The 15,210-nt window shown below is 35.1% G+C and overlaps 1 protein-coding gene and 1 long non-coding RNA gene across 2 annotated transcripts in view; one reads left to right on the forward strand and one right to left on the reverse strand.

Annotated features, from left to right (window-relative positions):
• LOC114652130 (uncharacterized) overlaps positions 1–9,816 on the forward strand; it is a 148,284-nt gene extending 138,468 nt beyond the window's left edge. Inside the window, exons 3-4 of the long non-coding RNA XR_007934885.1 lie at positions 1,277–1,348; positions 9,418–9,816. This is a non-coding gene — a long non-coding RNA (uncharacterized LOC114652130). The remainder of the gene's footprint in view (positions 1–1,276; positions 1,349–9,417) is intronic.
• The window catches only part of trpm3 (transient receptor potential cation channel, subfamily M, member 3), a 971,875-nt gene that overhangs the window by 62,631 nt on the left and 894,034 nt on the right, over positions 1–15,210 (reverse strand). The window contains exons 15-17 of the mRNA XM_051927388.1: positions 13,082–13,111; positions 8,244–8,536; positions 1,279–1,507 (exon numbers count right to left, since the gene is read on the reverse strand). Coding sequence (XP_051783348.1) covers positions 1,279–1,507; positions 8,244–8,536; positions 13,082–13,111 — 552 coding nt within the window. The remainder of the gene's footprint in view (positions 1–1,278; positions 1,508–8,243; positions 8,537–13,081; positions 13,112–15,210) is intronic.

Raw genomic sequence — 15,210 nt, forward strand, 5'->3', positions numbered from 1 at the left:
TATATTGAGAAATTGTTCTGTTCTGTGTAATGTATTGTATTGTATTGACCCCCTTCTTTTGACACCCACTGCACGCTCAGCCTACCTGGAAAGGGGTCTCTCTTTGAACTGCCTTTCCCAAGGTTTCTTCCATTTTTTCCCTATAAGGTTTTTTTGGGAGTTTTTCCTTGTCTTCTTAGAGAGTCAAGGCTGGGGGGCTGTCAAGAGGCAGGGCCTGTTAAAGCCCATTGCGGCACTTCATGTGTGATTTTGGGCTATACAAAAATAAACTGTATTGTATTGTATTTAATTTAACAGTAATGTACTGTGATAGAATACTTGGAATGAGAGACTTTCATATCAAAATGAAGACTGGTCCATTAAGTAAATACCTTTTATGCATTCATTTTAGGCAGATGATAGTCCCAGACAATCTGGTTTCAAACCCCATGTGCAGACATTGTCTGTGTGGGATTTGCATGTTCTCTTTATTAATTCCAAATTGTCCCTGTGCATGAGTGGACACTGAAATGGACTGACACCCTGTCCAGGGCTGATTCTCTCCTTGCATCTAATGCTTCCAGAATAGTCTCTGGCCTCCCTTCACCCTAAGTTGGATTAAGTGTGTTTGAAAGTATTATGTTATTTGGTTTTCTCTTTTAATTATATGAGAGGTATAGTTTGCATTTGTATTAATTCACAGAGTTGGTTTCATCATTTATGTTGAAGTCCCAGAAATAAGCCATTTATGAAAGGCTGTTATTTAATTCTAACTACCGTTTAATTTATGTAAGACACGACTGCGTATTTAGAGAGTTAATCTAATCATTTATAATTCTAAAGCACTCTAAATAATATCTATAATAAATAATGTATAATAGTTCATTAAAGAGATTATGAAGGTGTGTAATGCTTCAGCTTTATATTATTATAAATTTATATTATTATAAATTGTGAATTTCCCCTTGGGATTAATAAAGTATCTATCTATCTATCTATCTATCTATCTATCTATCTATCTATCTATCTATCTATCTATCTATCTATCTATCTATCTATCTATCTATCTATCTATCTATCTATCTATCTATCTATCTATCTATCTATTACCACATTTGGGTTCATCTATATTGCTTATTCCTTTTACAAATGTAAATATTAATCATTTTACCCTATCATCCATTATCCTATTTATGTTTTTTAATTGAACTGCTTTCACTCTGTACAAGTAGAATATAATCTTTATTTGTCTTGTTTCCCCCTATATTCTCCTCATCTGAAAATTTGAAAAACACAGACCTTCAATCCAGAATTTTTCCTCATGCGCAGTCTTCCCATCCACATGTCTGTGAGGAGCATCTGGCTACAGGTATGGGCGATAAAATCCCTGTGCTTAGCTGCCACAGCAAGTTGAAGGCATGTAGCATTACTCCAGTTCTTCAATTCATATGTCAAGAGCTTCATGGCCATTTGTTCATCCTGCTTGTAGGACTGGTCAAGCAGCTCTACTGCCAACTGCCCAAACTCTCTGAAAAATACAAACAATTAATTTTAAAAATGTTTCTTACTTTTATCTTCATATAATAATATTAAATGGACATTGAATTACTAGAACTACTGTGATGAGACATTTGTTCAGCTTTAAATATTTATTAGCTAGAATTTATTACAAATTTCTCAAACTAAGGTCCTAGAGAGCCACAATGGCTGCCAGTTTTTTGTTCCAGCCACTTTTCTTAATTAGTAACCAATTGCTGCTACAGTGCTACTATAACATATTTCTTTTGCCTTATGTTTAACTCACATGCTTTTTATGATTCAGAACACTTAATTCCTTCTTTACTCCTTAAATAGAAGCCAAACAAAATAATGAAAACCTGTAGTCGTGGCAGCCCTCCTGGATCTTAGTTTGACACTCCTGGTTTAAGAGAAAAGAATTATATGCCAGTGTGTTTGCTCAAACTGCATTTACTTAGTGTAGGAGGCCTCAAAGCTATTTTAATATTGTCGATTCTACTGAATGTATTGAATGTTATTATATTATGCAGCAGCCATTAGTAATGGCATGATTGATTTTCTTGGGAAAGGTGGGAATTGCATAATGAGGAACAATTTGGATTACTATTAGTGCTTAATGTGGAAATACTGTAAGATTTTTCAGTTACCACTGGATATAAAAATGGTTCCTTTTGTAAGGGTCCCTTAATGATAATAAGACAGTATATCTACTATAACCACTTTTATTGACTAAGTAAATCAATATAGTAGCCACTTCACACTTTATAACACCAGACTTTGGTAACAGAAGCCATAAAATGGAAAGCAGGGGGGCACCAAAGGTTAACGCACAAAGAAAAAGTGAAATGTAAACATAAAAACAATCCAAAAGTCCAAATGTACAAGACATCCCTAGGAAAAAATGGTAAAGTTGCTGAGTCTAAAATCAGGAAAATACAAAGAAGATGTTTTCTGAACTTGGCAAGTCCTCTCAAAACTTTTTTTCCACTTTTTAAATTTCAAAATACTGAAATAATTACACAGGGTGAACATGTTTTAGTGCTGCCTGTTCTGATGTCATTACATTAGTTCAGAATACACATTTTATCTCAGTTCGTCTTAACAGGGAATCCAGTTATAAGCACTTCAGTATTATAAGGACAGGAGCAGAATGGCAGATGGCAATTGAGAAATAAAGAATGTAAGGATAACTTCAGACAAGCTTGCAGTCAAAGTAATTCTAGATCATGAAATTTATAGGCTATTTGCTTTTTTAATAAAGGCACATTTCAGCATTTGTAACTCAAATGATTTAAAAGTAATTAGGTAATAAAAATGTGTGTCGTGGTTCTTGTATGAGAGAAGCCATAGCAGCTGATTAACATCTTGGTGACCCAACTACATTTTAATATACGTATACAACAAAACATTAAACATCAGATTAAAAAAAAAAAAGCATCCTAAATCTGTTTGGGATGGTGAACTGCTAAGTATTTTGTGCTTTTATACTATTAACTATTTACTAACATGTTATTCTCTCAATCATTATCAATGCTTGACATGAAATATTTGAGTGTAGTATATTTTGCAATATTTGTTTAATTTCTTTCTTTTTTTTGTTTATCTAGATTTTACCTAAAGAAGTTAACATTCCATAAATCAACTTACTTTAACAACAAAGAAAGTTACATTACATACAATCGAGTCAAAATTTAACAATCCTAAAATCATCTCCCGCCTGAGAGAAAGAGAGGAGAACCAACAACAAGAGTAATTCAAAATATGCAGATGACATGGTACCGTCTATATTAGACTCACAAACCTCGGCACAGCACAACAAAGAAGGGGGAATATCATTTTCCCCAATATAAAAGCTTAATCTAAAATTTTATTAATTATGTCTTGCCATATTTCAAAATTTTTTTGAACAGATCCTCTAAGTGTGAATTATTTTTTTTCCTATTTCAAATAATATGGAACATCAGTTATCCACTGACTTATAACAGGTGGGCCAGGATTCTTCATTTGAGCAAGATAAGTCTGTATGCTATTAATGTGGTGTAGTCAATCACGATCAATTTGTCTTTCTCCACTTTAAGCCCATCTGGTTGTACACCAAACACAGCTAATAGGTTAGGAGTCATTGTGACACCAAGGCTGTCTGATAGGCATTCAAAGATTTTTGACCAAAGTGATGTTAATTTGGTGTACTAACAAAACATGTGGCCCAGACAGGTTGTAACTCAATTAAAACATTTGCAGATTGGATCTTGCCCTGAATACATTTTGGACAAATTAGACAGAGATAAATGTGCTTGATAAAAGATTTTAAGTTGAATGATTGAATGCTTTGTGCATGGAGCTAAAGTTTATCATATGCATGGCTGCCTTCCACTCCTTCTCTGAGATAATAAGTGAGAGATCCTTTCTCCACCATACTCCTGGATCTTTGTAAGGAAGGGACTTTAAAATAGTTTTGTATTTTAGTGAGAGGCTTCTGAGTCTTCAAGACTGATCAATGTTTCTTCTGGACTAGAATTCGGTGGTAAGTAAGAAAAATTAAGCAGGGTCCTTTTAACAAAGTTTCTGATTTGAAAGAAGTGGAAAAATTGTGTTGATGTACGGAAAGGACCACCAATAATATCCCTGCTAGTGTAAGATGGAGGGTAGACCATCTATTCACATCTTGTTTAATTTTTTCCATGCAGATAGCAAATTTTTGTTGAAAAAGATCTTTATATTTACCCCTAGGTATTTAAACTGATCTGCTAAAATAAATACCAAGGTGTCCAGTTTAATATTGTGTGCAAGAGAGTTCACTGGAAAAAGCATACTTTTGTTCAAGTTAATTTGAAGTCTTTTGAAATTCTGCTAGTGCAATAAGGACTACTGGTGCCGAGGTTTGTGAGTCTGATATATACGGTACCATGTCATCTGCATATATGTGATATTTTCTGTTCAATTACTTCTCTGGTTATCCCCTTAATCTCTGACACATTTCAAATGTAAATGGCCAATGGCTCAATGGCAATTGCAAAGAGCAATGATGATAGAGATATTAGTTTAATTTCTAATAAGTGTGTATAAATGTTATTATTTTTCTAAAAATCATTCATCTACATCAGTACCAGGCTATTACAGCTGTTTTTTCTTAGCTAACATAATATTTAAATTTTAAACCTTAAAATACATATTTTTGTGTAATTTGGTCAACTGCACAATGCATGGAAATTGTAAACTTTATTGTGATCTCTTAGGATCTTTGTGGATCACCTGGGATCTTGCTATTTCCATTTTTCTATTAAATCCCTCATTTGCAGGGACTAGCAGGCATTGTTAGTGGTTCTTTCTGTATTGTGCTTATTAACCACTAAGCTTTCCTTCTTTTAATGCTTAATTTACAAGAGCTACAATGGTAATATATAGAAATAAGTTTACAAAACACAACCTTCCTTTTTTGATGTGTGTTAAGAATGTTATTATGTATGATTTGTAAAAAATGTTTTAGAGGTACACTGTCTAAACTCTGAAACCTTTTGTGACTGAAATTTCTCGCCATTTGCTTTCTGTTTGTTTGACATGAAGTAGTAAATCCAAGTAGTATGTTAACTTTTGCTACAGTTACCTCTCAGCACTTAGTAGTGCAACTCTTGCATCTTTTGCTGTGCAGACTTTTCATTTTTACAAACTACTTATGAAGTAAGTTTTTTTTTTTTTGATAAAGCTTCCTGTATGTTGCTAATTTTCTTATGTTTAGTGGGAATGTCTTTCTGTATTGGTTAATCACTTTGCATGTAGCTGTTTGCATAGCATGTTATGTTTGTGAATACAGCTATTTCCAGGTCTTTTTCAGTACATTATGCCAGCATGAATTTAATTACAAATGAAAAGGAAAAGCTCTTGAATTAAAACATCCTGTTATTGAAATCATCTCATAGAGTAAATAAAATTGTAAGGGTTGACTGTCTGTCACGCAAAAAGCCATACACCCCTGGCCTTGAAGCTCTTAATCAGCAGCTTGTGTCAATTACAGACAGACAGAAATTGTAAAAAGAAAACACAATTATGTGATGGAGCTAAACAATGAAGGGGCAGAGAAAAAAACAATTATTTCTGTAGCTCATGGAGATGCTCCTTTTTTAGATTGTGATAGAAACAGACCAACATTAGATGGCACTTTTTATTCATTTTATTGGTTAGTAGACAACACACTCCTAATTTTTGTCTTTTAACTTTTTTTTAACACTTTTTTACTTTGAATAAATCAATTTTAAATCACATTTCCAAATACTGCTATTGGTAATGCCCTGTACTCCCCCCCCCCCATTGTAGGTACTATCTTTGGTTAATGCACCTGACCATTTACTAACAGAACACAAGTTAAACGAGAATACAAACTACAAGCACAGACGAATGTCATACAGCTTCCAGAAGCTGAAATGTACTTCCTCAGTGCTTTTACACAAGACCAACATGGTTATATCACACAGTACACAGGTTTTGGTTTAATGTTTCATCACTACTTGCACTGCGTTGTTTTCCATGCTCTTTTCCTTTCTTTTTCATTAAAATATATATTTTTTTGGACTTTCACATTACACGCATCTGAGTATGTTTTCCATTCCCCTTTCCCAGTATGCAGTATCAACGACTCCTTATCTTTGCCGCTCATGGGTGTGTCTATTGATACTTACACAGGACATGGTGCCTACATGTTCAAAATTCATTTTCAACTTTATCATTATATTGGTGGACTTCACACTCTTCACTTCCCTTTTATTTCAGGACCGTGCATCTGCGTGTTCTAGTTTTCAGAAAAGTGGTAAAATTAATTTAAAATTGTTACTAGTTTTTGTAATTTTTTTTTACCTGGCTGGACTGAACCTTGCATCAAATTTTATTTCCTAGCTCTCAGGCAACTGACAGATTTACACTACCAGTGTGCGTCCGTAGTCTTTCTCAATTTGGTATATTCTTACATCTGCCTTCCATGGTGTAGTGCAGTGGTTCTTAACGTTTAATCCTCAGTGCTCACTGTAACTGCAGGTTTTTGTCCCAACCCACTTTTTTTTTTCAGTTGCAATATTTTTTACAACAATTTGGAAATTACAGATTGGTGTAAGATGGTTAAGGATGAATTCTTTTTCCTTTTTGATATATTTTTTAATTTTAAAGTTCTTGGTATTGAAACAATTATTTACTAATAAGCACACAGGGGAGTAACACTGAAGTAGCTGCTTCTTTCAGAGGCATCTGTGCTGGTATCTGCTGTGCTCAACGTTAATTGTCAGTATTCAGATTCTCCACAGAAAAACTGAATTAAAAAAGTAAGCATTTAAAGATACAGAAAAAATATATCTTAATTTCCTATAAGTGTAAATCTGATTCATCTGCACTTTTCTAAATGCATAATAAAAGAAAAAACGGATCAGCTTGTTAAATAATGAGATCAATTAAAGGTAAAAATGACCAACTGATTGAGAAATTGGTTGGAACGAAAAGGGGGCTTTGAGGACAGAACGTTGAGGAGTATAGTGTAATGCCACCCAGGCACAGGCTCCCTTTCTTGTGTCCTTTTTTTCCTCCTGCACCTGATCTGAGCATTATTGCTCACCTGCATCCGAGAAGGAGAACATGCAGCCCTCTCTAAGAAAGCGTATAACAAAAGAAGAGTTTAAGGGCATAGAGAATTTTTTTAAGTGCACAGAGATTTTTTATTTTATCATGGCTAAAATCTATAAACTCTTGCTTCATTTAAGCATGGGAAATATTAGCACCAGACCTGTCAGATTATAGGTTCATGGACTGATGAAAGTTTATTTACTGCCTATCCAAAAAAACATTTGTGGGGATGAGATGCCATAGAAATTCCTTAAAAAGATTCTCACAGAGATCAGTAAGTCCAGGAGGAAAAGGAAGATATATTTAGAGGTGATGATTATGGACCACAAATTTCATTCCTGACTTGAATAAGGTAGTCTACATACACATCAACATCATCAAGAAATCCATGGTCACAAGTATTTTACCACTGCAAAGGTCATTATTTGAATTTTTAAACTGACATAGAGGAGTATTGCCTGTCCAACTGGAGTTAGCAGAAATGATCGCAGAGGTCTGCCCTGCTTTAATATTGAGAATACTTTGTTTTTGCTGCATACCATGCACATTTCTGTTATTTTCTTTTAGAATATTGTCCTATAGTAATTTACATATGCTCAAATGAAGCAATCTGAAACTATTTGCATTACATTGTCTTTTTTGCTTCTTCAATCTCTAATTTAAAATGTTTTGTTGGAAAAATTAGGAAACATTAGGAAACAAAGTAGGTCTGGAATTTTGTTTTCTATGTCTGAAATTGCTTTACATTTGAAAGTAAGATGGAAAGTGTATCAGCAGAAGGACTCATTTGTTTATTTGGATGAGATCTGTGCCATTTCCAACTAATCATTACCTACAAAACAACTACAGTAACTGCAAACTGAAGTGTCACTTTTTCTCATTATAAAAACCCTTAAAAAGCTTAGATGCGAGAAATGTTAGGTTATGTTATGACAACATTGACATTTATATTTTCGTACATTTGAAGAAGTTGAAATGTTTTGTCTTCTATAATATACTATATCCTTTTGATCATCTGCTGAATATAAATTTAACTTTAATAATAAGCAGCCTCAAATTGTTTTTGGGTAATTTATGTTTCAGAAAGTGGATACTGGTGTACTAGATTTAAATTCTACACCCCAGTCACTTCTTTTCGCACCAACCTGGAATTATGGTTCAACTCCTGTGATATGTCATCCACCATATCATTTTCTGAAGCCTCATGTGCCATTGCTTTGCACAGTTTACATGCCACCAAAGCTTTTGCCATGGCCTCCTCACCATGCTGCCAGAAAAAAAGTGCCATCTTCTGCCGCTTCATCAGCACTGCCCATACCATCAACTCATGGAAAGGAAATGGAAAGTGGTTTATCTCTGGGTCATCCAGATCTATGTCTACTTCTTCTTCTTTCTTCTTAGTTGTTTTTTGCCTTCCTCGCCTCATAGGCAGGTCGTCCTGAAAAAAAAATTGTGTGATCCTTTGCAAAATTATACTTAACCAGGTTTGTTTCACTTATACCATAAATTCAATTAAAGAATTATCCTAGACAAATAATCGATTTGGAATCTGCAAAAACGAGTGAATAATAAAATGTTTTACATTTAACCCCCCCACCCCCAACCATCCAATTAAAAAAAAAATGTATACATTGTTTGCACAAGTAATATCTGATCTAACCAAAAGTCTACTAAGAGTATTTTTGAATGCTTAGTGAATATCTCTCTAACAACTGTAATAAATTCTCATCTTTAAAAGTCCATCTTTAACATCACAGTGTAACTGCAGACACTCGGTTTAAATGAACATTGTTTGGGATCTTATATCTGGTACCTGCTCAAGCACTCATTGGTAGACATCAATTGTAATAGGACCCATGCAGGTAAAGAATGAAGCATTATCTCATTGTTAAGTGGGATACTAGATTTGACTGAGGGGTACTAGTCTATCAAGAATGTGGCAACTATGGCAGTAACTAAACAGAAGTGTGAAAGTACGGGTTAGCTTCACACTACAAGTTCCTTCCGGGAGCCTCTTGAACCCTCCACCGTTTGTAAAGTTGCCAAGATGAGCAAATGAGGACACATACAAGGCTAGGGGTAGGTGTAAAAAGGTGATACTGTGATTTTATTAAAATCCATCCAGGAACAAAAGTGCAAATTGTGCAGTGCAATCTTTGTCTTTAAATGAATACTCTATTAAAACAGTGAAGGTTAAAAACATTCGCAATAAACTATCCAATTAAAACAATGAGGTTAAAAGCCAGAGACAGTCCTTAAAATCCATGAGCCTTAATAGTTCCTTTTAAACCTAATGTCTCCTCCCCTTATTCTGTCCAGACCTTGCAGAAGGAAGAGACACCCACTGACACCCTGATACTCAAGAATGGCAAACGGTAAGTGTTAATAATTCTTTGTATTTATATAGCGCTTTTCTCACTACTCAAAGCGCTTAGCAATTGCAGATTAAGGGCCTTGCTCAAGGGCCCAACAGAGCAGAGTCCCTTTTGGCATTTTACGGGATTCGAACCGGCAACTGTCCAGTGCAGATCCCTAGCCTCAGAGCCACCACTCCGCCTCTCTTAATGAGAACATTGACCTTATTATTGTCAAGGAAAGGACAGAAAATTCTGAATAACTGTTGTTCCTTGTTGCAATGCCTCCCTTAAAAGATGCCAGGGCAATTGAAAGGACTGCATTAATTCTTAAAGGCCCCAGTGGTTAAGAAGGTTCACAAAGGCAAGGCCAAAATGTTGATTTTGCTGGTTATTGTCAGGGTAATTTTGTTAACATACCTGTACAATTTTGAAGCGAAGATGATGACAGAACAGTAGCCCCATTTTAGAAAAATGGAGATCAAGGAGTATATTCAAATTACCAAGAGATAACTTTACTATAATATATACAAGAATAATTTGAAGGTGCAAGCATTAAAAGCAGCACAGAACAAGTTAAGAAACAAACAAAAGGCAATGCTTGCAATCAGTGGGATCAACGTGCATCCTGTCCTAGCCATACTGCTGAAAGCGAACTCTTTCAGTTGCCAGTCCAGGTCAGAATAATGAATTGTTTTTGGTTTTCTGTGCTACTCATGGATTTTGCAAGAGAAACATAAGACAGCTTATAAGTGGAAAAGGTTACTAGAGTATCTTGGGTCAGGGATCAGTGAGCAACTCTGAAGTCATGTTATGTAATCCGGGTCCATACATTCTGGACATTTGGGTAAAGAGAGGCATTGAAATGTCAACTGATGACCATTTGATGGGTAAGAAGTCACAAACCAGCTGATCATTGCCTGGACAGAAACTGAAGACCTGACCATGTAGTGAAAGTGTCCTGGGAAAAACTAATCAATGCCTATGTCAAGCTTTATTGTAAAGTCATGGACCCCAGTCTTGGTAACAAATAATCAAAGTGATATTTAAAGCAATTACAATTTTACATACTCAAACCTGTCCAATGCAGAGCACTGGCAGAGCTTAAAGTACACATGGGCAAAAAGTTAACATCAGTATAGGTAAATATGCTGTTTATTATGGGACAATGAAAAATGATTTAAGCCAATATTCTTTACTAGGCATTCAGAGATACCATTATAAGAAAAAAATAATATATATATTTTAAAAAATACTTTTTAAAAACCACACATTAAGTTAAAAAGTGTACTAAAAAGTAAAAAATAAGTCTGTCATACATCACTCGTAAAATAAAAGCGTGGGTGCTTTTCATCAATCAGCATTCAAAAAACACTTCTTAAAATCTTAGCAAAAGCACCCACGCTTTTATTTTACGAGTGATAATAATAATAATAATAATAATAATAATAATAATACATTTTATTTATATAGCGCCTTTCCCATGCTCAAGGCACTTACAGAATAAATAAAGAACGGCAGAATATATAGTATATAGCATTGTACAAACCAGATAAATAAACAAAGAAGATTAAGACAGTAAATTCTGAAAAAATTTTTTTTATTTTACGAGTGATGTATGACAGACTTATTTTTTACTTTTTAGTACACTTTTTAACTTAATATAAGCGTGGTTTTTGAAAAGTATTTTTTTATATATATATTATATTCAAATTTTTAGTCTTGGATTTGTTTTAGTATAATTTTGTAATCAATATTTTAACAGTTCCTTTGATGTTTATATGCACACATCTTCATGCAAGATGCAAAAAGGATATTTCTGTGGGTCTCTTTATATTTTATGACAGAGTTGGGGGGGGGGGGGGTGCCTTAAACCAGTTTGGCTAGTGTTTCTCTGCTAAAGTCTATCAACCCCCGCAAGAAAGCCATAAAGAGATATGGTCTTGGGGGTGGCAGGTTTTAAGATGTTGTATTCCCCCATTGGTCTGAAATATGGCAGTTTGGAATTGGCTTCTATCAGAAGCTTTTAAGTACCATGATGTCCTACTGGCTGTAGGGGCTGAACAGAGAATCTATAAATCTGCTTGTTTAACCACATTCTCTCTCTCTTACTAACCAACATATGATGAAGAAGCATCTCTCTTACTAACCTCTGATGATGAAGACAACACAATGAGGAGCACAGCTTGGCAGCCATATTGAACAGACTTGCGGCCTGTTCTGAAGAAAGCTGAGCAACAGTGATGCCTTAACTAGAGACATTTTAAATAACTAACAAGTCTGTGTGCCGCCTGAAACTACACATCACCATTTAATCAGGTTGTATGGTTGCCAATATTCAAATGTACTTTGCATATTGTTATTATTTATGATTATTATCAATAATACATTATTTTATGTGTAACTTAACTCCTGCTTGTCTTTTTACTACACCTAATTGCCTGAGGTTATAGATATAGAAGGGAAGGTGGGGATAAGTTATATACTATAATACCTTATAAACAGTGGTAAGTCTGTGAGATTAGGCATTTTGATAAACGCTACTTATTAATAATACAATAGGGGAAAGTAGAGCAACATATATTACTCTACCAAGATAAAACACCTACAAAGTTGTTAATGTAGATTGTTGATAATTCAAAAGTAGAGAGAATAATTTTTCAACATTTACAGTATGAATATTATAAAGTGCACAAAATTGCACGTTTATTACAGTCAAGATTGGAACCAAGTCTGCTTCCCAGTCCTCTGCTAGTATTAGCCTTGAAGAAGGTGCCAGACAGAATCAGACTAAATCTCAAGTACCAAGTGTTCATTATGGATGACATGAGTACAGAAAATCCTAAACGAACTCTACTGAAGACATCCCAAGAGAGCTCCACATGCGGTGAGCTGTCTTTTTGTTTCTCTGTCTGCTATGATGCTGTGAGCACTTCCTGCATCTGTTGTAGTGTATGTACTGCTTATACTGTATGTACATGTTTTATCTCCTTTGGTGATGCTCTTTTCTGGTGTTGAGTGGTTAATTATTATCCAGTACAGCTATTGATTAAATTAATATGTCTGTTTGTAATATGCCTACAGAATCCAATGTGGTGTTCAAAATGCCAAATTCATTTATTTCCTGGTTGAATTTTTTGCTGTTTTTTGGTTAACTCTAGAGTACCTTCTGGGTCAATTCTGTTAATGTTAGTTTCTCAGTTTGAGCATAGCATGTCTGCCCACATTGGCACTGACTTCTTGTTACGAACAATCTCTTCAATCTATTGCTTAATTGATTTACAGCATATGCATTGCTGTCGTTCATTTAATTGAAATGCTGTTGATATTAATTCTTTATTAAAATAGTTCTCTTAACTAGGAATTAATATGATTTTATATTGGAAATTCATATTAATATGTTCCTGGCCAATGAAATGAAAAATGTTGTCTTAAGATTTGGTGATGGGTTCTAGATGGTATTTATTTTCAGTTTAATGAATGAAATGTCTTTGATTTTGGAATTTTACAAACAAAAAAGTAAAATATATTGTAGTTAAATTAATTATATGTAGACACCATTGTAGTGATTTAGAATCTGGTGAAAAATTAAATATGAAAATCATATAATAGGACAAAACATAACATACCTCCATTCCCAGTAGTTTCAGAGCTTTAGGCTGCAAAAAATAAAAATAAACAATTATTTATTAGAACTACTTTGTAATAAAATGTTTTTATTGTACTAATTGGTACATTGAATTAATGTTTGTTTAATATTTTTTTGTATCTGAAAAGCACTACAACAGCCAATATATAGTAAGGAATAGTAATAGCAACTGAATATATATGAATGTAATGAGGAAAACTGCTTTTATTGATGCAGAATATTATACTTTCATGTGTATTACTGTAACATATGTAGTGATTTTCCAAGGTATGGGTTTCGATTCACAAAGCTTTAATCAGATAAGCTGAGTATTTAGAGAAAAGTGCACTGGCAGCAAAACAGAGATATGAAAGCCTGCTGTTTATACCACAAATACATTTAAAAACAAACAGCAATGATTCATCATAATAATGAACTCTTTGATGTTCTTCATTACAGAGCAAACATTGATAAAATGCTTTAAAGAAGGTTCAGGAAAAAGTAGAATAGACAACGAAGCATAATATAAAAGCAGAAACAGATGAATGTCAAATCTTTTTTTATTTTAATTTTATGGAAATTATAAACTATGAAACTCAACAAGCATTTTAAAAACAACCCTAAGGCTATTTTTCAACATAAAGTACACTGTACAAGTATACTATATCTGTTCAGCATTGTACCAAAAAGTACAGAAAATTACATTTAACAAGGAGAAATGTAAAGTGATATTTAAATCATAAATACTAATTAGTTCATTGTTACAGATTATTATTTGGAGTATTCATTCATTTAAATAATTAAGTGCTGGAAAGAATTAGGACCTCCTTGCCATTGTCTGAACTGAAAAAATGACAAAGGTAAAGAAACTTTTTTAGTTGTGACACAAAGTTCGGCCTGTACGCTGGTGCTGTGAGTGCTGTGCAGAGTGGAGGCAGAACCTCTGTGCTTTTCCCAGTTGATTCTGGGGTTCATCAGAGGTGTGTTCTTGCTCCTACTCTGTTCAATGCTTGTATGGATTGGGTGTTTGGCAAGGTCGTGGGGTCCAGCGGCTGTGGGGCATCTGTTGGTGAAGAAAGATTCATGGATCTTGACTTTGCTGACGATGCTGTGATCTTTGCGGAATCAATGGAGGCTCTGATTGGGACGCTCGAGAGACTGAGCAAGGAGTCTGAGTGTCTGGGCTTGCGAGTGTCCTATATAAAAACCAAGATCCAGGCCTTTAATGAGCTCTTGGGCACAGCCATCAGCAGTGTGTCTGTTTGCGGAGAGAGTGTCGACCTTGTCAAGAGGTTGGCAGTGACATTCATGTCTCTGGTGACTCTTCCTATGAAGTCAGTAGACGGATTGGGAGAGCATGGGGGGGTCATGAGGTCACTGGAAAGGGGTGTGTGGCGCTCCCAATATCTATGCAAAAGGATGAAGGTCCAAATCTTTAGAGTCCTGGTGCTTCCTGTCTTGCTATATGGTTGCGAGACATGGATGCTGTCCAGTGACCTGAGATGAAGACTGGACTCCTTTGGTACTGTGTCTCTTCGGAGAATCTTTGGGTACCGTTGGTTTGACTTTGTGCCGAATGAGCGGTTGCTTATGGAGTCCTAAATGAGGCACATTACCTGCATTGTGAGGGAGCGTCAGTTACGGCACTATGGCCATGTGGCGCGTTTCCCCAAGGCTGGTCCGGCTAGTAAGACCCTCATTGTTGGGGACTCGAGTGGCTGGACCAGCCCAAGGGGTCTCCCATGTAACACCTGGCTGACGGCAGATAGAGGGTCATTTCCAGAGGGTGGGACTGGACCACGTGTCTGCCTGGGGGGATGCCAACTGGGATCCCGAGTTGTTTCGTTGTGTAGTGGGTGCGGCAACGCACTGTACCAGTGCATGCTCCCCAACTTGACTTGACTTGACTTGACTTGACAAAGTTCATCATAGAATTTGGATTCACATGAAGCAAATAGCAAATTTATCCATTTAATAATAGATCTACAGCAAAATACCATGAGCAGAAAGTAGTTTCTGAATCCACTGTATATTCAAGTTTTAACAATAAGTTTTTTTTTAATATTTAATTTTTTATACTAAAAAATGATAATTTTATTTTAATATAAAACCTGAAATGTAGGTCAGCAT

The sequence above is a fragment of the Erpetoichthys calabaricus genome, chromosome 5 (assembly GCF_900747795.2).
Source record: "Erpetoichthys calabaricus chromosome 5, fErpCal1.3, whole genome shotgun sequence".
NCBI classification, from domain to species: Eukaryota; Metazoa; Chordata; class Cladistia; order Polypteriformes; family Polypteridae; genus Erpetoichthys; species Erpetoichthys calabaricus.